General features: G+C 44.5%; 3 protein-coding genes across 6 annotated transcripts; 2 read left to right on the forward strand and 1 right to left on the reverse strand.

Moving 5' to 3' along the window:
• Positions 1–3,384: 3,384 nt before the first annotated feature.
• LOC121550491 (jmjC domain-containing protein 8) lies at positions 3,385–7,373 on the forward strand. Its single transcript, XM_041862763.2, has 9 exons — positions 3,385–3,690; positions 3,866–3,961; positions 4,122–4,170; positions 4,273–4,369; positions 4,450–4,518; positions 4,704–4,823; positions 5,596–5,663; positions 6,394–6,528; positions 7,100–7,373. Exons 1-9 carry the CDS (start codon positions 3,602–3,604, stop codon positions 7,178–7,180), a joined length of 804 nt encoding a protein of 267 aa, XP_041718697.2. The 5' UTR covers positions 3,385–3,601; the 3' UTR covers positions 7,181–7,373.
• Positions 7,374–11,793: 4,420 nt separating this feature from the next.
• On the reverse strand, positions 11,794–21,854 carry LOC123481296 (E3 ubiquitin-protein ligase CHIP-like). 4 transcript variants are annotated; one of them, XM_045205074.1, is made up of 8 exons: positions 21,769–21,854; positions 19,027–19,226; positions 18,409–18,607; positions 15,777–15,942; positions 14,938–15,025; positions 13,913–13,969; positions 13,171–13,287; positions 11,794–11,943 (listed from the first exon to the last, which is right to left on the reverse strand). In XM_045205074.1, exons 2-8 carry the CDS (start codon positions 19,138–19,140, stop codon positions 11,818–11,820), a joined length of 867 nt encoding a protein of 288 aa, XP_045061009.1. In that variant the 5' UTR covers positions 19,141–19,226; positions 21,769–21,854; the 3' UTR covers positions 11,794–11,817. The 4 variants fall into 4 exon arrangements, with proteins under 4 accessions (XP_045061009.1, XP_045061011.1, XP_045061010.1 ...); XM_045205076.1 differs by lacking the exon at positions 21,769–21,854 and adding an exon at positions 20,998–21,264 and having other exon boundaries at positions 18,409–18,604; XM_045205075.1 differs by lacking the exon at positions 21,769–21,854 and adding an exon at positions 20,998–21,263 and having other exon boundaries at positions 19,027–19,222.
• LOC121551586 (probable tRNA pseudouridine synthase 1) lies at positions 21,330–22,813 on the forward strand. The gene has a single exon (XM_041864293.2). It carries the CDS (start codon positions 21,377–21,379, stop codon positions 22,265–22,267), a length of 891 nt encoding a protein of 296 aa, XP_041720227.2. The 5' UTR covers positions 21,330–21,376; the 3' UTR covers positions 22,268–22,813.
• Positions 22,814–24,175: the final 1,362 nt, after the last annotated feature.

Genomic DNA, 24,175 nt, shown 5'->3' on the forward strand with positions numbered 1-24,175 from the left:
TGGATTATAATGGCTGGAATGGTGTGTAATGGCTGGAATGGAGTGAATGTATTTGATTCCATTCCATTCACTCCATTTCAGCCATTATTATGAGCCGTCCTCCCCTCAGTAGCCTCCACTGGTATATACAGTATACTGTACATAGAATCTGAGTTGTCAACTGTGATTGAGAGGTCTTGGAGTGGGCAGTCCTTCCCCCGGGAGGAAGAGCAGCTCTCTCCTCGTCTTGTCAAGATGGAGATTGAGGTGGTAGGTAGGCCAGAAACCCAGATGAGATACGTGTCACCACATGGGTGTCAGAGGGGAGGAAGGGGAACAACAGTTGAGTGTCGTCCGCATAGCAATGATAAGACACCATGTGAGCATATGCAACAGAGTTAAGAACGTGCCGTAAGCTAACTCCACAGCTAGCTTGAAATGTCGCCAATGGACCTATCGAATTACAGTGAGGGAAAAAAGTATTTGATCCCCTGCTGATTTTGTTCGTTTGCCCACTGACAAATACATTATCAGTCTATAATTTTAATGGTAGGTTTATTTGAACAGTGAGAGACAGAATAACAACAAAAAAATCCAGAAAAACGCATGTCAAAAATGTTATAAATTGATTTACATTTTAAAGAGGGAAATAAGTATTTGACCCCCTCTCAATCAGAAAGATTTCTGGCTCCCAGGTGTCTTTTATACAGATAACGAGCTGAGATTAGGAGCACACTCTTAAAGGGAGTGCTCCTAATGTCAGCTTGTTACCTGTATAAAAGACACCTGTCCACAGAAGCAATCAATCAATCAGATTCCAAACTCTCCACCATGGCCAAGACCAAAGAGCTCTCCAAGGATGTCAGGGCAAAGATTGTAGACCTACACAAGGCTGGAATGGGCTACAAGACCATCGCCAAGCAGCTTGGTGAGAAGGTGACAACAGTTGGTGCGATTATTCGCAAATGGAAGAAACACAAAATAACTGTCAATCTCCCTCGGCCTGGGGCTCCATGCAAGATCTCACCTCGTGGAGTTGCAATGATCATGAGAACGGTGAGGAATCAGCCCAGAACTACATGAGAGGATCTTGTCAATGATCTCAAGGCAGCTGGGACCATAGTCACCAAGAAAACAATTGGTAACACACTACGCCGTGAAGGACTGAAATCCTGCAGCGCCCGCAAGGTCCCCCTGCTCAAGAAAGCACATATACAGGGCCGTCTGAAGTTTGCCAATGAACATCTGAATGATTCAGAGGAGAACTGGGTGAAAGTGTTGTGGTCAGATGAGACCAAAATCGAGCTCTTTGGTATCAACTCAACTCACCGTGTTTGGAGGAGGAGGAATGCTGCCTATGACCCCAAGAACACCATCCCCACCGTCAAACATGGAGGTGGAAACATTATGCTTTGGGGGTGTTTTTCTGCTAAGGGGACAGGACAACTTCACCACATCAAAGGAACGATGGACGGGGCCATGTACCATCAAATCTTGGGTGAGAACCTCCTTCCCTCAGCCAGGGCATTGAAAATGGGTCGTGGATGGGTATTCCAGCATGACAATGACCCAAAACACACGGCCAAGGCAACAAAGGAGTGGCTCAAGAAGAAGCACATTAAGGTCCTGGAGTGGCCTAACCAAACTCCAGATCTTAATCCCATAGAAAATCTGTGGAGGGAGCTGAAGGTTCGAGTTGCCAAACGTCAGCCTCGAAACCTTAATGACTTGGAGAAGATCTGCAAAGAGGAGTGGAACAAAATCCCTCCTGAGTTGTGTGCAAACCTGGTGGCCAACTACAAGAAACGTCTGACCTCTGTGATTGACAACAAGGGTTTTGCCACCAAGTACTAAGTCATGTTTTGCAGAGGGGTCAAATACTTATTTCCCTCATTAAAATGCAAATCAATTTATAACATTTCTTACATGCGTTTTTCTGGATTTTTTTTATTTATTCTGTCTCTCACTGTTCAAATAAACCTACCATTAAAATTATAGACTGCTCATGTCTTTGTCAGTGGGCAAACGTACAAAATCAGCAGGGGATCAAATACTTTTTTCCCTCACTGTAGATATTTTTCTGTAGCTCAATCGGTTGGTACGTTGTCATGGAGGGCGGTCATGTGTGTTTGTGAGCAGAGGATCACTAGTTCGAGCCTGGTACGGTACAGGGAAGGAAGCTTTTTTGTTAGCAGCACACTGACGTCTGGTTCACATACGTAACAGAGTCAAGTGACTTGGTGTACATAGAGAACAGGAGAGGTCCTAGTACAGAGCCCTGGGGGACAACAGCAGTGTGACCTCGTGGTGAAGACACATACCTTCTCCACAATCACTTGGTAGGAGCGACTTGCCAGGTAGGATGCAATGCAGTGTGCACAGCCTGAGGATCTTGTGGTTTATGGTGTCGAAGGCAGCAGATAGGTCTAGGCCACTATGGCAGTAAAACTATTGGCACTGGCCTGGTTACTAACACACACACACACACACACACAGCAGTAAGGAGCTGCTGAGACTGCATGGCTCTCTGCTTTACTGACCAACCAGAAGACCCACAATGAGATGTTCTGAGTTGTCTTTCTGTAAAAAGGCCAGACTGTCAATGTTCGCTTGCGTAATAACATTTATTTAATAGTAAAACATCCTGCCTGTTTTCAGATCCACTTCATTGTTTGGTGACTTTGTATAATAACGTTTTTCTGTAATGATTTGGTCCTTGGTACATTACATGTGCCTCAAACGTTTCCTGCCATCAAGCCCCATAGCAAAAGCCACCTAGCCTCTTCTATGGGTTTCTTGATACAGTATTTTGACCTTTATTAAAATATGTTATATGGAATGCTGACATTTTGATTAAATATCATTTCGGAACAATGCGTAAATTGCAATGCATTAAATCCATATCTCTATAATCTGTAAATACATGTATTCATCAAAAGGTGAATTGTGGTATAAAAAGAGAAATATACTATAGTATATATCAAGCAAACGTTATACCTGGCTATTTTAGTATATAATTCTGCCAAAATAAATATTGCCAAAGTCTGTGAATGACAATTAGAAAGGGTTGTGGCGAAAATGTGTACACTTTCATCAGTTGTATTTTAAACAAAAATACAAATTAAATGTACCATATGCAATGAATTCAATTTGTGCAATACAAAAGGTAATGGCTAGAAGGGATGCAGCTAATGTCGAAGTGACGTCAAAATGTGCACGTTCCAGTCCTTCAGAGAGAATTTTTGCATTTTAGCTAACCCTATCCCTTTTCCTAACCTTAACCTAATTCTCCTAACCTGGGTACGTTAATTACCTAATCTGCTGCTGCTGCTGCGTAAATTCTCCTAACCTGCTACGAAATGTCGCTTCTGACATTAGCTGCATCCCATCTAGCCAAAAACAATACAAATTGTACTTCTGCTGGATCCTTCCATAGACAGCTCGTTGGTCAAATGTGATTGGCCCATATGAACACTACACCTAAGGAAGAAGGAAGTCAATAGCCAATGGGCATTGAAACAACGGCACGAGCAATCTAAACCCTTTCTAATAGAAACACGTAACTCCAGAAATGTATAAGTACATGAGGCGTATTTGCGAAGCACTGTAAAGCTATTTCCATATGGAATATAAACTCGGAATACAAGTATTTCTCCTATTGTTTTGGAGATCGGCTTTAGATGCACTCTTGTCGGGGAATGACGGAGGCTGGTGAGTGTTTATTTTAGGCTACGTCTTTGACCATCTATAAATTAAGACTACTTATATTCTGAATGTTTTCCGCTGATTTTAACTTTTAATCAATATCTAATCCTTACATTAATTCAATAATACTAGTATTCGTAGCCCAAAAAGCAGCACAAAGCGTTTTTTCCCCCGGATGTAGGTCGTCAAATTCAGAATACAGTTTGACTGATGAAGGTCCTTGCAACATTGATATCTGGGACAAAGCTTCGTTATCACATCGGCAGTTTATCCAACAGTACGTACTTTAGTCTTTCATGTGTTCGGCCTGGGTGTTTGCAGTCTCTGTAAATCATTACACTGTGTGTGTGTGTTCTGCACCCATACATTGGAAACACCTCTTTTCTATAAGGCTTTGTTTGCACCAGTATGTGTAACACACCTCATTTTATTCCTAGATATGCCTACTCCAAACCGGTCATCCTTAAAGGTTTCTCGGACAATACGGTACGTGTGAATAAAAAAGCAATTACATTTTTTTACTCGTCTCACAGGCCTTAATATCAGTATAGCAATGGGCTCTGGTGAACGTAATTGTTTTATTTTCAGAAATTCCAGTTCTTGTGCTCCAAGTCCAGCCTGCTCCAGGAGTATGGAGAGAGGATGGTGAGGCTCAGCACTGCCAACACCTACTCTTACAGGAAAGGTACACACACAACTGTAGTTATTCTAGAAGGTATTCAGTGTTCTCTTTTTGTAGTACATTACCTCTTCATTATCATTTAGTGGATGTCCGGTTTGAGGAGTTTGTGGACTTGCTGCTGAGGCCTCAGTCTTTGGACACACTGGGCAGTGGTGAGTTTGGTGTCTGGAACACCTCATGGTTGTTGTACAGTACATGAGCTCAACAGGCAAACCATGATCTGTAACATAATACAACATGCTATGTGATCATGCTGAAAAGTCAAAGCATTAACAGAAACAAAGTTCACACACACACAGCCAGACATCCTGTATCTCACCCGGTCTCTCTTTGACAGACACTCTGTATTTCTTCGGGGACAACAACTTCACTGAGTGGCGCGCTCTGTTTGAGAACTACAAGGCACCACGCTACATGCTGCCTCACACCACAGGGGCCTACAGCTTCGGTATCGCAGGTCAGTGGATCTGTGGACCTGTATGGCTCAGTTAGTAGAGCTTCCCACAGTTGTGTCAAGTTGGCTGGATGTCCTTTGGGTGGTGGACCATTCTTGATACACACCGGAAACTGTTGAACGTGAAAAACCCAGCAGCGTTACAGTTCTTGACACAAACCAGTGCACTTGGCACCTACTACCATACCCCGTTCAAAGGCACTTAAATATTTTGTCTTGCCTATTCACCCTCTGAATGGCACACATACACAATCCATGTCTCAAGGTGAAAAATCCTTCTTTAACCCATCTCCTCCCCTTCATCTACACTGATTTGAAGTGGATTTAACAAGTGACATCAATAAGGGATCATAGCTTTCACCTGTTTCATCAGTTTGTCATGGAAAGAGCTGCATGTTTTGTAAACTGTATAATATTATTATTATTAATATATTCTGGATTACACTATACCAGGGTCAAGGGTTGGATATCAGAATCATGATGTACAGCTGCAGTGGTGTTCAGGGTAAATATACGACGTTACCATCAGTAGCAGGGCGTCTTGTACGGGACACAGAGTACGAACGAAGAGGCTAAACTCGGATGCATTTACTGCCACATGCAGCTATCAGGTTGCCGGAGAGCTGAACAAACCTCCATGCACACTGGTGCGTCTGTGTGAAGAGAAAAGAGGACATTTTAATAGTGTGTGTGATACATACAGCCAGTTACTGTGATGAAGAACGGGCTGTCATCCTCTGTTGACGCTTACCTCCTGTACCTTCTATCCAACCAGGCCCAGGAACAGGTGTACCCTTCCATTGGCATGGACCTGGCTACTCCGAGGTCATCTATGGCAGGAAGGTAAACAACCCATGAGACAACTGCCTATCAAATCATGGTCCACCCTAATGCTTGATCATGTCTCCTAAGAAAATCTCACAATCAAGTCAAGTCAGATGTATTTAAAGTGAATTTCGCATGGGTCACAACACACTTTACATCAATAAAACAACAATAGAACCTTGAAGGGGGAATAATGGTGAAAAGAGGGGAAACGACCAACAAAATGAAAGCGTTTAATATACAACTGTCCCAGTGTCTAATGACACCTGATTCATGTTAACATGGGTCCAGCACCAGTAGGTAGGCTGGTGTTAGCCTGAATCCAGGGTCAGCCTGGCTGGCTGTTAGCCTGAATCCAGGGTCAGCCTGGCTGGCTGTTAGCCTGAATCCAGGGTCAGCCTGGCTGGCTGTTAGCCTGAATCCAGGGTCAGCCTGGCTGGCTGTTAGCCTTAACACGCCACCCAACCTTGTTGTAATTGATGCTGTTGGCCTTAACTCGCTACACAACCTTGTTGTAATTGATGCTGTTGGCCTTAACACGCTACACAACCTTGTTGTAATTGATGCTGTTGGCCTTAACTCGCTACACAACCTTGTTGTAATTGATGCTGTTGACCGTAACTCGCTACACAACCTTGTTGTAATTGATGCTGTTGGCCTTAACTCGCTACACAACCTTGTTGTAATTGATGCATGTCTGTTAAACACAACAGTATGAGATAGCGTTTTTCTTCTCCAACCCCCACAGCGCTGGTTCCTGTACCCCCCGGAGAAGGCGCCCCATTTCCACCCCAACTACACCACCCTGTCCTGGGTCAAAGAAACATACCCTTACCTGCCTGAGGAGGAGAAGCCCATAGAGTGCACCATCCGTCCAGGAGAGGTCAGAACTGCCCCCCCCCACTAATTAGTATTTTGACAATCAGATCAGCTCTTTTGCCAATAATTGGTCAAACGGTCAGAATTGGGCTGCCAGTGCCAACGCAGCCATAATAGACAGAATGGTTGAACACCGGAATACTTTAACTGTCACCCTTCCCTCCGTCAACACAGGTCACTAACATGAGCTACAATCATTTGTAATGCATAGAATGGGGATAACAATCATAGGAGTCATCATCTGGAAGAATTTAAACACGTTTAAAACATTTATCAACCATGGGTCACTAACATGACGTTTGAGGCATTTTCAACAATATAGAAATAGTAGACTTTTTTTGAATTTCAACTATGGAATATAATTTAACACATTTAAAACAACCATGGGGGTCACTACGTTTGAGGTAAACATGACTTTTGAGCCATTGTTTTCACTGAATTGGAATGATAGGCTGCGTTCAGATTTCTCATGTCTTTTTGCCTTACCACGGCAACAGCAGGAAGAGGATAATAACTAGTATTAATAACTTGTCACTGATGTCACTGACTTTTTGTGTTTGTGTTGTTGCTGATAGGTGCTGTATTTCCCTGACCGCTGGTGGCATGCCACGCTCAATTTGGACACCAGTGTCTTCATCTCCACCTTCCTGGGCTGACCCCTGATCCTACTAGAAGGTCATTAGGGTCATTGCCCGTGGACAAAAGCCGTGTTAGAATACTTTCAACATGCATCATTCCTTTTTCCCTCTGAGGTAATAGATGTTTTGCACATCCAGTCATTACATTTACATTTTAGTCATTTAGCAGACGCTCTAATCCAGAGCGACTTACAGTTAGTGAGTGCATACATTATTTTTTTATTTTCCATACTGGCCCCCCGTGGGAATCGAACCCACAACACTGGCGTTGCAAACACCATGCTCTACCAACTGAGCTACATCCCATTCATATAGAATACAATACAACTTTATAGTCCATGTGTTACAGTGCTCAACAGAAATGTGTTTTGTGCTCTGTTCTCAACCCCCGTCAGACAGCACACACAGTGATTAGTGATGGGGAGCAGGAAGGACGCACTTTCAAAAGTATCATGTAAACTGGGCTGAAATGGCACCCCACCACAACACTCCTGTCAACCCAAAACTGCATTTCCTTATTTCCGCTCTGTCGTCATAACTACTATGTAGATCACTCTTCGGAGACAAAGAAACAAAGACTATTCGAACTTCTACTGACCTAAAGGAGAGGAGTGAATGTAGTTTATTGACTGTATTCCCTGGAAGTCACATACTGGTTTTCCAGCCCCAGGACTTTTACATCGGTTCCATTGTACCGGGCCAACTAGGACAAATGCAGCTCAAATATGACATTTATTTGATAATAAAGTACTTGAAAATAAAAGATGACCATTTGTATCTTGATTTTCAATGCAAACACTGCAGTCTCTTAAGTTGTAGCCTTTTTTTTTTTATTGGAACACTTGACATAACAGCACGACAGTGAAATAAAGAACATTCACAGTCCCAATGAGGGTCCAGAGAAACTTGACTGTACCCCTTTGGACCCAAGTTTCCACCCCCCTCTTAGGAGGAATCGGGGCCTAGGGGGAGAGGAGTATGCCCCCCACCCCTATCCCACATAAACACACCCCTACATGTACCCATCATAATGATACACATGACAGACTAACACAACATAACTGTCCATCCTCACATCCAGCAGAGGGTAGGAATATTCAGGTTAATTTCAGATTCAATCATTTTCAGTTGGTAAGTCAAACAGGTTCGTATGGCTGAGAGGAATGTATGATTTCTGCAATGAGGAGAGGAAACTGATTATCTGTTTGCAGCAGGGTTGAGGGGTCAAATTGAAAAGGACCCATTTTTTATCAGGATATTTTAAATTTATGAATTTGCGTTCTAAAATCGCCTGAATTTAAAAATGTAATTGACCCCAACCATGCTTTGCAGCCACTGGACTAAGGCTCTAAGTGTGGAATCACTAAAACAAGAGAGACCACAAGCAGTAAGTTATACTGAAGAGAAGACCGCCCTTCTCAAAGCCAATCAGATGACGGACTTCCATATTCAAGCTCCACTTGAGGCACAGAAAGGACACCACCTGAAAACATTCACCGACATGTAAACCAGAGAAGACACATTACAATTAAACACACGTCTTCAAAAACACAAACCTGCGACACAATTTTAAACCAACCTTTTCAAGGAACATTTGGAATTGGAATTTGGTTTACTTTTTGAATTGACCCTGACCCCTACTGCTACACACTTCCCCATTAATTTACGCTCAAAGATCTGTATGAGCCAGATGAGTGGACACAAAATGGTGGAAACTCAGCTAGCCAAAATTAGAGGAGACGTCCTTGGTCAAAAAACAAGCCTTTGCTCAAAGCCTCCAATGCTCTTCCCTGACCCTTCCATGATATTGATTACACATATTGGTGCCCTACATTCTGCAAAACACAGAAGATGAGGGTTAGGCTTTCCTTCTATATTATACAACTCATGCTTATACAGTCTGTTCAGCCCTCCAAGAAGATATAGAGGTAAGTGCTGCATAGTGGTGGTAAGAGATCAGGATGGGTTTAAAATTGGCCCATCTACAGGCTACTCAAGAGGACTACATTGGGACCATCTACAGGCTACTCAAGATGACTACATTGGGACCATCTACAGGCTACTCAAGAGGACTACATTGGGACCATATACAGGCTACTCATCGAGCTGCCTCAGACAGTCCTCTTCCCCACAGAAAAGGAGATTTAAAATAGAAGACAAGTTGTGGAGCATCACCACAAGTAGAGTACATTTAGCCCTGATTGGTCACTCGTTGCACTTGTAGACTCGAGGTCTAGGATGTGATTGGGTCGCTGTGTTAGAAGTCTGCAATATGATTGGTTGTTCTGAGTGCAACATTCAGGCGATTGGCCCAAGGTGTTGGATACTAGATTCTGATTGGGTCCTGTTGTTGTATGATGTGCTCTGATTCGGTGCAATGTTTGGTAGCGTGTCTTGATTGTTGGGTCTGAATTTGTTCTGACTAGTATCAGCAGCTGAGAGACAGAATAAAATAAATGGGGACAAAAGATGGGAACAGAGAGAGAGATGGATATATGTATAGATCAAAAGGAGATTTAATGGCAGTCCTAGTGAAGGTGTATCAGTCTGTGGTGTAGTCTCAGTCCTAGTGAAGGTGTATCAGTCTGTGGTGTAGTCTCAGTCCTAGTGAAGGTGTATCAGTCTGTGGTGTAGTCTCAGTCCTAGTGAAGGTGTATCAGTCTGTGGTGTGGTCTCAGTCCTAGTGAAGGTGTATCAGTCTGTGGTGTGGTCTCAGTCCTAGTGAAGGTGTATCAGTCTGTGGTGTGGTCTCAGTCCTAGTGAAGGTGTATCAGTCTGTGGTGTAGTCTCAGTCCTAGTGAAGGTGTATCAGTCTGTGGTGTAGTCTCAGTCCTAGTGAAGGTGTATCAGTCTGTGGTGTAGTCTCAGTCCTAGTGAAGGTGTATCAGTCTGTGGTGTAGTCTCAGTCCTAGTGAAGGTGTATCAGTCTGTGGTGTAGTCTCAGTCCTAGTGAAGGTGTATCAGTCTGTGGTGTAGTCTCAGTCCTAGTGAAGGTGTATCAGTCTGTGGTGTAGTCTCAGTCCTAGTGAAGGTGTATCAGTCTGTGGTGTAGTCTCAGTCCTAGTGAAGGTGTATCAGTCTGTGGTATGGTCTCAGTCCTAGTGAGGGTGTATCAGTCTGTGGTGTAGTCTCAGTCCTAGTGAAGGTGTATCAGTCTGTGGTGTAGTCTCAGTCCTAGTGAAGGTGTATCAGTCTGTGGTGTAGTCTCAGTCCTAGTGAAGGTGTATCAGTCTGTGGTGTAGTCTCAGTCCTAGTGAAGGTGTATCAGTCTGTGGTGTAGTCTCAGTCCTAGTGAAGGTGTATCAGTCTGTGGTGTAGTCTCAGTCCTAGTGAAGGTGTATCAGTCTGTGGTGTAGTCTCAGTCCTAGTGAAGGTGTATCAGTCTGTGGTGTAGTCTCAGTCCTAGTGAAGGTGTATCAGTCTGTGGTGTAGTCTCAGTCCTAGTGAAGGTGTATCAGTCTGTGGTGTAGTCTCAGTCCTAGTGAAGGTGTATCAGTCTGTGGTGTAGTCTCAGTCCTAGTGAAGGTGTATCAGTCTGTGGTATGGTCTCAGTCCTAGTGAGGGTGTATCAGTCTGTGGTGTAGTCTCAGTCCTAGTGAAGGTGTATCAGTCTGTGGTGTAGTCTCAGTCCTAGTGAAGGTGTATCAGTCTGTGGTGTAGTCTCAGTCCTAGTGAAGGTGTATCAGTCTGTGGTGTGGTCTCAGTCCTAGTGAAGGTGTATCAGTCTGTGGTGTAGTCTCAGTCCTAGTGAAGGTGTATCAGTCTGTGGTGTAGTCTCAGTCCTAGTGAAGGTGTATCAGTCTGTGGTGTAGTCTCAGTCCTAGTGAAGGCGTATCAGTCTGTGGTGTGGTCTCAGTCCTAGTGAAGGTGTATCAGTCTGTGGTGTAGTCTCAGTCCTAGTGAAGGTGTATCAGTCTGTGGTGTGGTCTCAGTCCTAGTGAGGGTGTATCAGTCTGTGGTGTAGTCTCAGTCCTAGTGAAGGTGTATCAGTCTGTGGTGTAGTCTCAGTCCTAGTGAAGGTGTATCAGTCTGTGGTGTAGTCTCAGTCCTAGTGAAGGCGTATCAGTCTGTGGTGTGGTCTCAGTCCTAGTGAAGGTGTATCAGTCTGTGGTGTAGTCTCAGTCCTAGTGAAGGTGTATCAGTCTGTGGTGTAGTCTCAGTCCTAGTGAAGGTGTATCAGTCTGTGGTGTAGTCTCAGTCCTAGTGAAGGCGTATCAGTCTGTGGTGTGGTCTCAGTCCTAGTGAAGGTGTATCAGTCTGTGGTGTAGTCTCAGTCCTAGTGAAGGTGTATCAGTCTGTGGTGTAGTCTCAGTCCTAGTGAAGGTGTATCAGTCTGTGGTGTAGTCTCAGTCCTAGTGAAGGTGTATCAGTCTGTGGTGTGGTCTCAGTCCTAGTGAAGGTGTATCAGTCTGTGGTGTGGTCTCAGTCCTAGTGAAGGTGTATCAGTCTGTGGTGTGGTCTCAGTCCTAGTGAGGGTGTATCAGTCTGTGGTGTAGTCTCAGTCCTAGTGAAGGTGTATCAGTCTGTGGTGTGGTCTCAGTCTCAGCTTTAAAGTGCAGATCATACTTGTTTGGTTTGTTGTCGTCTTTATGTCAGGTTCTTCTTTTGGAATGATTCCTCCTCCCCTCTCTCTCCCCCCTCCCTCCCTCCCTCGTTCAGTAGTCCTCCACCCATCCATTCTCCATGATGAAAGCATCGATGACCTCTTTCATTGCCAGGTTAGGGATCAGCTGGTCTTGAGTCAGAGGGCTGCGTGTCACCGGGTCAAAATGGCCCACTCGCTGCAAGCAAAGAACAAACGCAGTCAGGATCCTATGGGTGACAATACCTTAATACCAGGGGTGAAAGTAGATTTCATTTCTTCCCGGTACAGGACCTCCTTACCAATAAAAATATATGGGCCTAATCATAGAATTACACATCAAATCCCTATTAATTCAATAGCATCTCTGTGGGCCTAGGCGTAAAGATTTGTCATTTAAACTTTTAACATGTATTACCTTTTATTGTGGCATAAACACAACCAGTTATGATGTTTTCATCTGATTGTCAAACAATCCCTTCAAAGGGTTCCTTTACGAGTAGGCTACCAGCGCACGTTCATCCACTCAATATATTTCAATTCCAGCCTCCAAACAGTGGTGAATGGAAAGAGACACCTGTTACACAACACACACAAGTCTAATGACATTTGGTGATTGTCATTAGGCCAGAATTAATGCGTACACTGCTGTCCGTGCATGTCTCGGTGTCAGCCACTCATCTCTACTTTGGCAAAATGTCAGTGTTCTCGTCAAATCACATGGCATTTTGGAGCCGTTTTCAAATCCATTCACTCATTTTTCATGGCCTACAGTTTTCTTGACATTGTTTTAATTATTGTGATAGGGTCATGTTTACCGGTACGGCGTACCCCCATTATTTATTTTGCCGGGACCCTGTACCAGACCTTACCGCCTTACCTTCACCCCTGCTTAATACTTAATCATATTGCCACAGAAATGATGTGTAACTATTCTTTTACATGGTCAGTGATTCATTGTGGGTTTAAAGGAGTATTCTGGGAGATTCAATTTGGAGTACTCCTGCCTATCATTACCTAGTCTCTCTAGACATCCAGGTTGCCTACCACAGTCATTCCAGTTTAACATGTCTGTACGTAACAGAACGTCAGTTTGGCATAGAGGAACCACTTCACTGCCTACATCAATACCTTATCCGCTTGAATAAAATGCTAAATTGTAGCTAGCAAGATGGCGATCACGGATGTTATTTTTAATGAGTGCATTTCGCAAGTGGCTAGTTTGCATCAACTACCTTCACTAAAACCACTGCAAAGGTTTTGCCTTCAAACTTTGGTTTCAAATCATGACATTCTGGCATGTCTGCCTCGTGATTTGTAAGGAGAGTTTTCCACCTTATCGAGGATGCCATAAGAGTCCATCATTCTAACCTGACCCTAGTCACTGCTGTTGCCTAGTGTTGGGTTTTATGAGACTAATCCTTACCTGTAGGTGCTCCTCGATGTCTTTGCGGTCGTAAGTGATCCCACTGGGTGTAATGCAGGGCTCCCTCATCAACTCAAAGCTGATCTTTCCACACAGGTAGTCTGGGATCTCCCTCTTCTGTTAAACAAACAGAGGTTATCACTAAATGGCCATGCTAGAAAGGATGTCTACTGTAGGGTCTTGTACATTCTGACCCGGTATTTGGTTATTAACAAAGGGCTTGGGTTAAGATTTTTTAAAGAGTTTAGGAATAGAGTTGTTTCTAGTATGGCCAGAGTGATAGCCAAACAGAAACCATTGATGATGTAGGGGCTAGTGCTGAATTCCAAACCCCTAGCCCCTACTCCACAGCAGACAAGCCGCTCCGCTAGATCTGAGAGGATTGGACAGGTGGAAGCAATTTGGAATCATTTTCACCCAGCCAATCAGAAGGCAAGATGAAACTAGTAACAACCCTGGTATTTATATCTCCCTATCACTCTGAGTGCAGGAGTGCCAAGGGTGTCGGGGCTAGGCTAAGGGACAGGGGTAAACAGATGTAAAGAGCATGGGAGTATGTAAATTGTATTTCCTCTATTCCTCCCTCTTCTCCTTCTCAAAAACCATTGGATGAGGGGGGACCTCTGACCTCATCCAATGGGTTTTCGGAAGGAGGCGAGGAAAGGGGACAGGAGGAATCAAGGAAATGCAGAGATTCTCCCCCTGATCCTGTATCCACCAGGAGGCAGTAGAGAGCACTCACCTTCCTCTTCTCATCCAGCTGAGAGAAGAGCTCCTCCATGTCTGACAGTTGCTTGTCCTGTAGAGAAATGTGACCCCTAATTTAAGATCACTTTATTTGTCAATTGTACACAGGGTCCAACCAAAATGTGACTTCCGCTTTATCCCAAACCCTCCGAAAGACACACATACATGCAATAAGCTAGAGTAAGCCCAAACACGTTTTAAACGGGTTTAAAACATGTTCTGTTGCAGAGGCGTCATGCCCATAGGGTGCACAGGGGCAAGTGCCCCCTCAGATTTGTCCTGTAAAAAAAAAAAAAAAAGGAATACATTTTTTTCTTTCTTTTTTTTCTCCTCTGAAATTCTACTAGCCACCTAGCAATTTTATGAAGTTGGCTTTAGCTAGCCCAGATAGGTTCCCAATCTCCCAACCTCATAACTAGCTACCAAGAAGCCATTTCAGGCGATCAATCAAGTTAGAGTGCCTAGCTTGTCTAACTATCTTAGCTGGTATGCCTGCTGACAAGGTTGGTAGACTAGAAAAGCAAGCAATAACTAAATGTACTGAATAAGACTCACATTCCTTTCAATCTTTTACCCCGATTTTAGCATAAAAAAATAAATAAAAATACTGGTGGATACAGACAGCTCGAGGTATGCTTTGCTTTGCAGTAAAGGTAACTGTTTTTTGGACATAGAATTAAGCATAAATGCTAAATTCTCCTAACCCCCCTTCAGACCACCCCCAGCCATCCTCACGTACTTTGTGCCCCCTCAGAGTTTTTGGGTGCATAACACCCCTGTTCTGTTGCATATTCTTATGAAAAAAAACTTTATCTTGATTAGTAAGGTTGTGTTAAGATGTCTTTGGATTAAGACTTTGTTTCTGACTATATAAATATGTATAGCTTATGAAAACCCTTTTGTTGTTGAACCATTTCTAGTCCTTATTTTCCCATTGTTATTTGTTTATACCCTGCGTCTGTGGACATTAGCTGGATGTGCAACGTCCACTACTCTTGGTACACTTGGTTTGGGACTCACATGTTTGGACTGGAATTTAGTGAGGTCGTGTCGGCTTCTGCATTCCTCCGACTTGCCGTCTTGTTCCTCTCTGCTGTCATCCAGTTCCCTGAGGACAGGACCAAAGTCATCCAAATCACTCTGCTAACTTCAACCAACCAAGGCTTAGCTTATTGCAATATAAATGGATAGTATGGATTACTTCGGTAACTTCCACCAACCAAGGCTTATTACAATATAAATGGATAGCATGATTGTAGGCCTATAAATGGATGGACTAACTGGTTTTACACACCAACTACACACCAAAAAAAAAACTCTCCCCCAGGGTGACGCCAAGCACCAAGTTAATTAGCAGTCATCTAGAGCATGGTGCTTGCAACATCAGGATAGTGGGTTTGATTCCCGGGACCACCGGGCATAAAAAGTATATGCTCGCATGACTGCTTTGGTTAAAAGCGTCTGCCAAATGGCATATATTATTATTATATTAATGCCCCGAACGGTAAGAGACTTTCTACCAACAAGCCTGGGAGAATGCAATGGTTTCCCACTGACTAATGGGAATTGATTGCGCAACACGTTTATGGTTGTTCCATTTCAACTTGAGTGTTGTGGAAAAACTAAATCAAAATGGCTATTCTGATTCACAAACTGAAATTAAATTCCTGTTCTGTAAATACCTCTCCCAAGCCCTACAGTGTTCCCACCATGTGGCTGGAGCAGATTCAGATGAACCTTTATTGTCCTACAAGAGGAAAATCTTAGCACAGCTCACACATTATATACACACACACACAACACATATAGAACACAAGGCAGGAAACAAACTATAGGTGAGCACAGAAAAAATCCCTCACCTCTCCTTCTCTGCCAGGATGAGTTTGGTGAGATAGGCGTGCAGCTCGTTCTCCTGGTTAATGCGCTTCTCCTCGATGCTGTTCCAGCGCTTCTTCTTGGCTATCCGGAGGGCACTGGGAATGTCGTCGCCAAAGTTCAACCGTTGCTCTTTCGCCAGGTTATATGCTGAGGACCAAATGAAGGACAACTATTATTTTTAATGATATAATGATGTATTAGCTGGTAGAGCTGACTTTATCCAATGTCCTGTCAAGTAACTTAGAAATATATTTTGATGTGTGTATCTAGACTCCTGAATGGGAGTGTCTGGGATGGGTGCATCTCAATAGTCTAATGTAGTTTCCTCTCCTCATCTCAATAGTCTAATGTAGTTTCCTCTCCTCATCTCAATAGTCTAATGTAGTTTCATCTCCTCATCTCCTCTCCATCTCAATAGTCTAATGTAGTTTCCTCTCCTCATCTCAATAGTCTAATGTAGTTTCCTCTCCTCATCATCTCAGTAGTCTAGTATCTTTTTTTATTTGATTTCACCTTTATTTAACCAGGTAAGCCAGTTGAGAACAAGTTCTCATTTACAACTGCGACCTGGCCAAGATAAAGCAAAGCAGTGCGATAAAAACAACAACACAGAGTTACATATGGGGTAAAACAAAACATAAAGTCAAAAATACAACAGAAAAATATATACAGTGTGTGCAAATGTAGCACGTTATGGAGGTAAGGCAATAAATAGGCCATAGTGCAAAATAATTAAAATTAGTATTAACACTGGAATGATAGATGTGCAAGAGATGATGTGTAAATAGAGATACTGGGGTACAAATGAGCAAAATAAATAACAATATGGGGATGAGGTAGTTGGGTGGGCTAATTTCAGATGGGCTGTGTACAGGTGCAGTGATCGGTAAGGTGCTCTGACAACTGATGCTTAAAGTTAGTGAGGGAGATAAGAGTCTCCAGCTTCAGAGATTTTTGCAGTTCGTTCCAGTCATTGGCAGCAGAGAACTGGAAGGAATGGCGGCCAAAGGAGGTGTTGCCTTTGGGGATGACCAGTGAGATATACCTGCTGGAGCGCATACTACGGGTGGGTGTTGCTATGGTGACCAATGAGCTAAGATAAGGCGGAGATTTGCCTAGCAGTGATTTATAGATGGCCTGGAGCCAGTGGGTTTGTCGACGAATATGTAGTGAGGACCAGCCAACAAGAGCGTACAGGTCACAGTGGTGGGTAGTATATGGGGCTTTGGTGACAAAACGGATGGCACTGTGATAGACTACATCCAATTTGCTGAGTAGAGTGTTGGAGGCTATTTTGTAAATGACATCGCCGAAGTCAAGGATAGTCCGTTTTACGAGGGCATGTTTGGCAGCATGAGTGAAGGAGGCTTTGTTGCGAAATAGGAAGCCGATTCTAGATGTAACTTTGGATTGGAGATGCTTAATGTGATTCTGGAAGGAGAGTTTACAGTCTAACCAGACACCTAGGTATTTGTAGTTGTCCACATCCTCTAGGTCAGACCTGTCGAGAGTAGTGATTCTAGTCAGGTGGGCGGGTGCCAGCAGTGTTCGATTGAAGAGCATGCATTTAGTTTTACTTGTGTTTAAGAGCAGTTGGAGGCTACGGAAGGAGTGTTGTATGGCATGGAAGCTCGTTTGGAGGTTTGTTAACACAGTGTCCAATGAAGGGCCAGATGTATACAAAATGGTGTCGTCTGCGTAGAGGTGGATCTGAGAAACATCATTGATATACACAGAGAAAAGAGTCGGCCCAAGAATTGAACCCTGTGGCACCCCCATAGACTGCTATAGGTCCAGAAAACAGGCCCTCCGATTTGACACATTGAACTCTATCTGAGAAGTAGTTGGTGAACCAGGCGAGGCAGTTATTTGAGAAACCAATCTTCCTCTCCTCATCTCAGTAGTCTAAAGTAGCTTCCTCTCCTCATCATCTCAGTAGTCTAGTAGCTTCCTCTCCTCATCTCCTCACTAGTCTAGTAGCTTCCTCTCCTCACTATCTCAGTAGTCTAGTAGCTTCCTCTCCTCACTATCTCAGTAGTCTATTAGCTTCCTCTCCTCATCTCCTCACTAGTCTAGTAGCTTCCTCTCCTCACTATCTCACTAGTCTAGTAGCTTCCTCTCCTCATCTCAGTAGTCTAGTAGCTTCCTCTCCATCTCAGTAGTCTAGTAGCTTCCTCTCCTCATCTCAGTAGTCTAGTAGCTTTCTCTCCATCTCAGTAGTCTAGTAGCTTCCTCTCCTCTCCATCTCAGTAGTCTAGTAGCTTCCTCTCCTCATCTCAGTAGTCTAGTAGCTTTCTCTCCATCTCAGTAGTCTAGTAGCTTCCTCTCCTCTCCATCTCAGTAGTCTAGTAGCTTTCTCTCCTCATCTCAATAGTCTAGTAGCTTCCTCTCCTCATCTCAATAGTCTAAAGTAGTCTCATCTCCTTTTGACACTTGTCCAGATCTTTAAAATGAGTACAGATGAAGGAGAGAAGACAAGAGACAGGAGGTCTATGGGACAGGAAGACTATGGGACAGGAGACAGGAGGCCTATGGGACAGGAGGCCTATTTCGACTATTGAGATGCACCCTCTGTGTCTGGACCCTTGATTGCCACCTAGGCCCCCAGCCCACCTCTCTGCAGGTTGCCGATGGCTTCGTCGTAGTTCTCCATCTCCAGGTGACACTGGCCCAGGAAGAAGAGGGCCTTGACTGACTGGGGGTCCAGCTCCAGCGCCTGCTTGCAGTCGGCCAGGGCCTTATCGTGTTGCTGCAGCTTCACGTGGCATAGTGCCCGATTGGTGTAGTACACAGACACCGAGGGGTTCCGCTTCTGGGGACAAACACATTATTCACTATTTCTATCCCCCTTTCTCACACCCATATCCCATTCCTAAATATGCCACGCTTACACACACACACACACACACTCTTCACTACAAGCAACAGCTGACTTCCTAGGTCTCGGGGTGAGGTTACTCATCATGCAAAGTTACAATTTGGTGCACTACCTCAGTTCCACCCACACACACCTCAGTTCCAACCACACACTACCTCAGTTCCAACCACACACTACCTCAGTTCCACCCACACACACTACCTCCATTCCACCCACCCACACACACACACACACACACACACACACCTCCGTTCCACCCACACACACACACACACCTCGGTTCCACCCACACCTCCGTTCCACCCACCCACACTCTCTCTTTCTTTATCTATCTCCAGACCCCTTGTCCTTACGATGGCTTTGCTGTAGCAGGCGGCCGACTCCTGGTACTTGCGGCTGAGGAAGAGGCGGTTGCCCTGCTCCTTCCATTCCTGCGCCGAGACACTCTTCTCGGGGCTGCCCGCCATTTTGTCCGCCGGCCCCGCCGTGGCGGCGGCCTCTCCGCTCTGCTTCCCTATACTGCTACCCGTGTCTCAGGCCGGGCTGCGGCTGGCTGGGGGGAGAGGGCACAAGTAACAAGACATCAATAGTTTAGGAGGGGGAAGCAGATTGGGGGTTCCTTTGAGGGGTGTTGCCTGTCTACTACTATAAACAGTGACTGAGGGGTGTTGCCTGTCTACTACAATAAACAGTGACTGAGGGGTGTTGCCTGTCTACTACTATAAACAGTGACTGAGGGGTGTTGCCTGTCTACTACTATAAACAGTGACTGAGGGGTGTTGCCTGTCTACTACTATAAACAGTGACTGAGGGGTGTTGCTGGTCTACTACTATAAACAGTGACTGAGGGGTGTTGCCTGTCTACTACTATAAACAGTGACTGAGGGGTGTTGCCTGTCTACTACTATAAACAGTGACTGAGGGGTGTTGCCTGTCTACTACTATAAACAGTGACTGAGGGGTGTTGCCTGTCTACTACTATAAACAGTGACTGAGGGGTGTTGCCTGTCTACTACTATAAACAGTGACTGAGGGGTGTTGCCTGTCTACTACTATAAACAGTGACTGAGGGGTGTTGCTGGTCTACTACTATAAACAGTGACTGAGGGGTGTTGCCTGTCTACTACTATAAACAGTGACTGAGGGGTGTTGCCTGTCTACTACTATAAACAGTGACTGAGGGGTGTTGCCTGTCTACTACTATAAACAGTGACTGAGGGGTGTTGCCTGTCTACTACTATAAACAGTGACTGAGGGGTGTTGCCTGTCTACTACTATAAACAGTGACTGAGGGGTGTTGCCTGTCTACTACTATAAACAGTGACTGAGGGGTGTTGCCTGTCTACTACAATAAACAGTGACTGAGGGGTGTTGCCTGTCTACTACTATAAACAGTGACTGAGGGGTGTTGCCTGTCTACTACTATAAACAGTGACTGAGGGGTGTTGCCTGTCTACTACTATAAACAGTGACTGAGGGGTGTTGCTGGTCTACTACTATAAACAGTGACTGAGGGGTGTTGCCTGTCTACTACTATAAACAGTGACTGAGGGGTGTTGCCTGTCTACTACTATAAACAGTGACTGAGGGGTGTTGCCTGTCTACTACTATAAACAGTGACTGAGGGGTGTTGCCTGTCTACTACTATAAACAGTGACTGAGGGGTGTTGCCTGTCTACTACTATAAACAGTGACTGAGGGGTGTTGCCTGTCTACTACTATAAACAGTGACTGAGGGGTGTTGCTGGTCTACTACTATAAACAGTGACTGAGGGGTGTTGCCTGTCTACTACTATAAACAGTGACTGAGGGGTGTTGCCTGTCTACTACTATAAACAGTGACTGAGGGGTGTTGCCTGTCTACTACTATAAACAGTGACTGAGGGGTGTTGCCTGTCTACTACTATAAACAGTGACTGAGGGGTGTTGCCTGTCTACTACTATAAACAGTGACTGAGGGGTGTTGCCTGTCTACTACTATAAACAGTGACTGAGGGGTGTTGCCTGTCTACTACTATAAACAGTGACTGAGGGGTGTTGCCTGTCTACTACTATAAACAGTGACTGAGGGGTGTTGCCTGTCTACTACTATAAACAGTGACTGAGGGGTGTTGCTGGTCTACTCTACTGTAAAGTGTTTCCCAACCTGTAGCTAATTTGTCGTTCACTACTAGCACAATGTTTGGATAAAATAACAGGGGCTAGAGAGCTACATCGTTTGATTTGACAGTTACACTGAAGTAAAGATACAGGAAAAATAGTCAACTCTAGCTAGCTGGCAAGCTTCCAAATAGCTACAAGCATAACGCTAGCTAGCCTGTTACCGTTTCGATGCCCTCCCCTCAGGTGTCAAGCGGCCTCCCCGACTTCGCTCTCGTCCTGGTTTTGGCCTCCTCTCACACAGCTTGTCTGTCTACTTCTTCCTACGCAGACAGTTGAATATTTTGGAATATAGCTAGCTAGCGAACTGCCTAACGATATCGAAAAGCACAGCTATCCAAACATGTGTATAATCAATTGATACTATTAGGCATAGTGTAGTCTGTAGTATTGCTTTAGCTGGGAGGATACGCTAATGCGTAGCCAGCTAATAATGTTTTGATACATTTCTGATAGTCATTGATGATGACGCATTTGTAAACGGAAGTGTTTTCAGTTAAATTTGCGTCATCAACTCGCGCCTCATTGTTTTGGAAAGCAAGCATGGCTGGAACAGTAACTGGCGTAACTGTGCCTAAACATTCTTTATCAAAACTACAATCTTTAAATGGACTTTTTGCCATTTATAAAAAGGAAGGACCTACGTCTGCTGATGTATTAAACTCATTAAAAGAGGCACTCCTCAAAGAGGCCGGTGTGAAAAATCCTAATCCCAGAAAGAGGAAGAAGCAAGCTCTGAAAATGGGGCATGGCGGGACTCTGGACAGTGCAGCCTCTGGTGTGCTCGTTGTTGGGATTGGAAATGGAACAAAGATGCTTAGTACTATGCTGGCTGGTTCAAAGAAATACATGGCTGTTGGAGAGTTGGGAAAAGCAACAGACACCCTTGACGCCACAGGCAATGTGGTTCATGAGAAGCTCTATGATCACATTACCAGGGAAGCCTTTGAGGAGAAGTTGAAGCAATTCACAGGGGATGTCATGCAGGTTCCTCCACTGTACTCTGCGCTGAAGAAGGATGGCAAGCGTCTGTCTGTCCTGCTGAAACAAGGCCACGAGGTGGAAGCCAAACCTGCACGGCCGGTCACAGTGTATAACCTGTCACTGCAGGACTTCACACCACCCCTCTTCACTCTTGACGTTGAATGCGGTGGTGGATTTTATATCAGAAGCTTGGTGGACGACCTGGGAAAAGCACTCTCGTCGTGTGCCCACGTGAGGAAGCTGATCCGGACCAAACAGGGTCAGTTTACCCTTGACGCCCACACGCTGCGGGAGGAACACTGGACACTGCAGCACATCGTTCAGTCCATGCAGCCCTGTTCCGGGTCAGAGGTCACCAAGGAGGATGGCACACGCCCAAACCTGCTGGTTAAAGTGAACGCCCAGGTGAAGGGGGATAAGAATGGTGAAGATGAAAAAGGGCCGTTATAACCCCTCCCCCTCAGTCACATTGTCCCCTCTCTATATGAGAGCTAAAGGCTGTGTTTTGGTTATCTGCCCCTCCCCGGAGGTGTACACTTCTTCTCTCCCTCTCATGCATGTAAAAGCAATGGTTTGGTGCAAGCATGGCTGGAGGGAATTTACAACATGTTCCTCGCGCCGCTCCATTCTTTGGCGAAAGCCAGTTGAAGGCAATCCCTGCACTGTTACATGCATCATTTCTGTGGATGTGTATATAACTAGAACATTATATAATGTTAGTGGAATTGACTGAAGACAATTTAATGTTTTTTGTTTTGTTTCTAGATTAAATAATACATTTTGCATTTTTAAATATTGGTTTCATTTTGTTGAATTGTACTATATCTAATTTTTTCATGCATTTTGAGGTTTTGTTTTGAATACTTTACTTTCAAAGATCTCTACACCATCTAGTGTTGGCACAAGATAAGACATGGAAGCAACTTGAAATGTAACTCCCATACCTTTCTAACTGACATGTCAGAATTAATAAACAATAATAAAAGTCTCCACTAATTTTTGTTGTTAGTTTTTTGTAAATGTTTTGTTGTAAACACAGAGATAGTGTTTATCCTATTTATGTCATAATATCCTAGTCATGTTTGGTTTTCTTAGTATGTTCATTGGGCCCCCAAGAAGCCTTGCACATATGAAGTTGCTAGAGAGCACATTCAAATCCTCAATAAGACATTGGTTAAATTCAATCCACTGTAAATTCATTTGAGGATACTACACTGAACAAAAATATAAACCCAACATGTAAAGTGCTGGTTTCATGAGCTGAAATAAAAGATCACCAACATTTTCCATTCCCACAAAAAGCTTATTTCAGTCTAATTTTGTGCACACATTTGTTTACATCCCTGTTAGTGAGCATTTCTCCTTTGCCAAGATAATCCATCCACCTGACAGGTGTGGCATATCAATTAGCTGATTAAACAGCATGATCATTACACGGGTGCACCTTGTGCTGGGGACAATAAAAGGCCACTCTAAAATGTGTGCAGTTTTGTCACACAACGCCACAGATTACTTAAGTTTTGAGGGAGCGTGCAATTGACATGCTGACTGCAGGAATGTCCACCAGAGCTGTTGCCAGAGAATGTAATGTTCATTTCTCTACCATAAGCTGCCTCCAACGTCATTTTAGAGAATTTGGCAGTATGTCCAACCGGCCTCACAACCGCAGACCACGTGTAACCACGCCAGCCCAGGACCTCCACATCCAGCTTCTTCACAACCAAAGAATTTCTGCACAAACTGTCAGAAACCGTCTCAGGGAAGCTCATCTGCATGCTCGTCGTAATCACCAGGGTCTTGACCTGACTGCAGTTCGGCGTCGTCACCGACTTCAGTGGGAAAATGCTCACCTTCGATGGCAACTGGCACGCTGGAGAAGTGTGCTCTTCATGGATGAATCCCGGTTTCAACTGTACCGGGCAAATGGCGTCATTTGGGGCGAGCACGCTGCTTATGTCCATGTTGTGAACAGAGTGCCCCATGGTGGCGGTGGGGTTATGGTATGGGCAGGCATAAGCTACGGACAACGAACACAATTTCATTTTATCTATGGCAATTTGAATGCACAGAGATACTGCGACGAGATCCTGAGGCCCATTGTCATGCCATTCATCCGCCGCCAACACCTCATATTTCAGCATGATAATGAATGGCCCCATGTCTCAAGGATCTGTACACAATTCCTGGAAGCTGAAAATGTCCCCGTTTTTCCATGGCTTACATACTCACCAGAAATGTCACCCATTGAGCATGTTTGGGATGCTCTGGATCGACAAGTACGACAGTGTGTTCCAGTTCCCGCCAATATCCAGCAATTTCGCACCACCATTGAAGAGTGGGACAACATTCCACGGGCCA

This window comes from Coregonus clupeaformis, chromosome 19 (assembly GCF_020615455.1).
Source record: "Coregonus clupeaformis isolate EN_2021a chromosome 19, ASM2061545v1, whole genome shotgun sequence".
NCBI classification, from domain to species: Eukaryota; Metazoa; Chordata; class Actinopteri; order Salmoniformes; family Salmonidae; genus Coregonus; species Coregonus clupeaformis.

Coding starts and splice junctions, on each gene's coding strand:
- LOC121550491 (XM_041862763.2), top strand. CDS start 3,602: ATGGAATATAAACTCGGAATACAAGTATTTCTCCTATTGTTTTGGAGA. Junction 3,962..4,121: donor CATCGGCAGTTTATCCAACA/GTACGTACTTTA, acceptor TTTTATTCCTAG/ATATGCCTACTCCAAACCGG. Junction 5,664..6,393: donor AGGTCATCTATGGCAGGAAG/GTAAACAACCCA, acceptor CAACCCCCACAG/CGCTGGTTCCTGTACCCCCC.
- LOC123481296 (XM_045205074.1), bottom strand. CDS start 19,140: ATGGCGGGCAGCCCCGAGAAGAGTGTCTCGGCGCAGGAATGGAAGGAG. Junction 18,608..19,026: donor CCTGCTACAGCAAAGCCATC/GTAAGGACAAGG, acceptor GTTTGTCCCCAG/AAGCGGAACCCCTCGGTGTC. Junction 15,026..15,776: donor ATCCTGGCAGAGAAGGAGAG/GTGAGGGATTTT, acceptor TCCTGTCCTCAG/GGAACTGGATGACAGCAGAG.
- LOC121551586 (XM_041864293.2), top strand. CDS start 21,377: ATGGCTGGAACAGTAACTGGCGTAACTGTGCCTAAACATTCTTTATCA.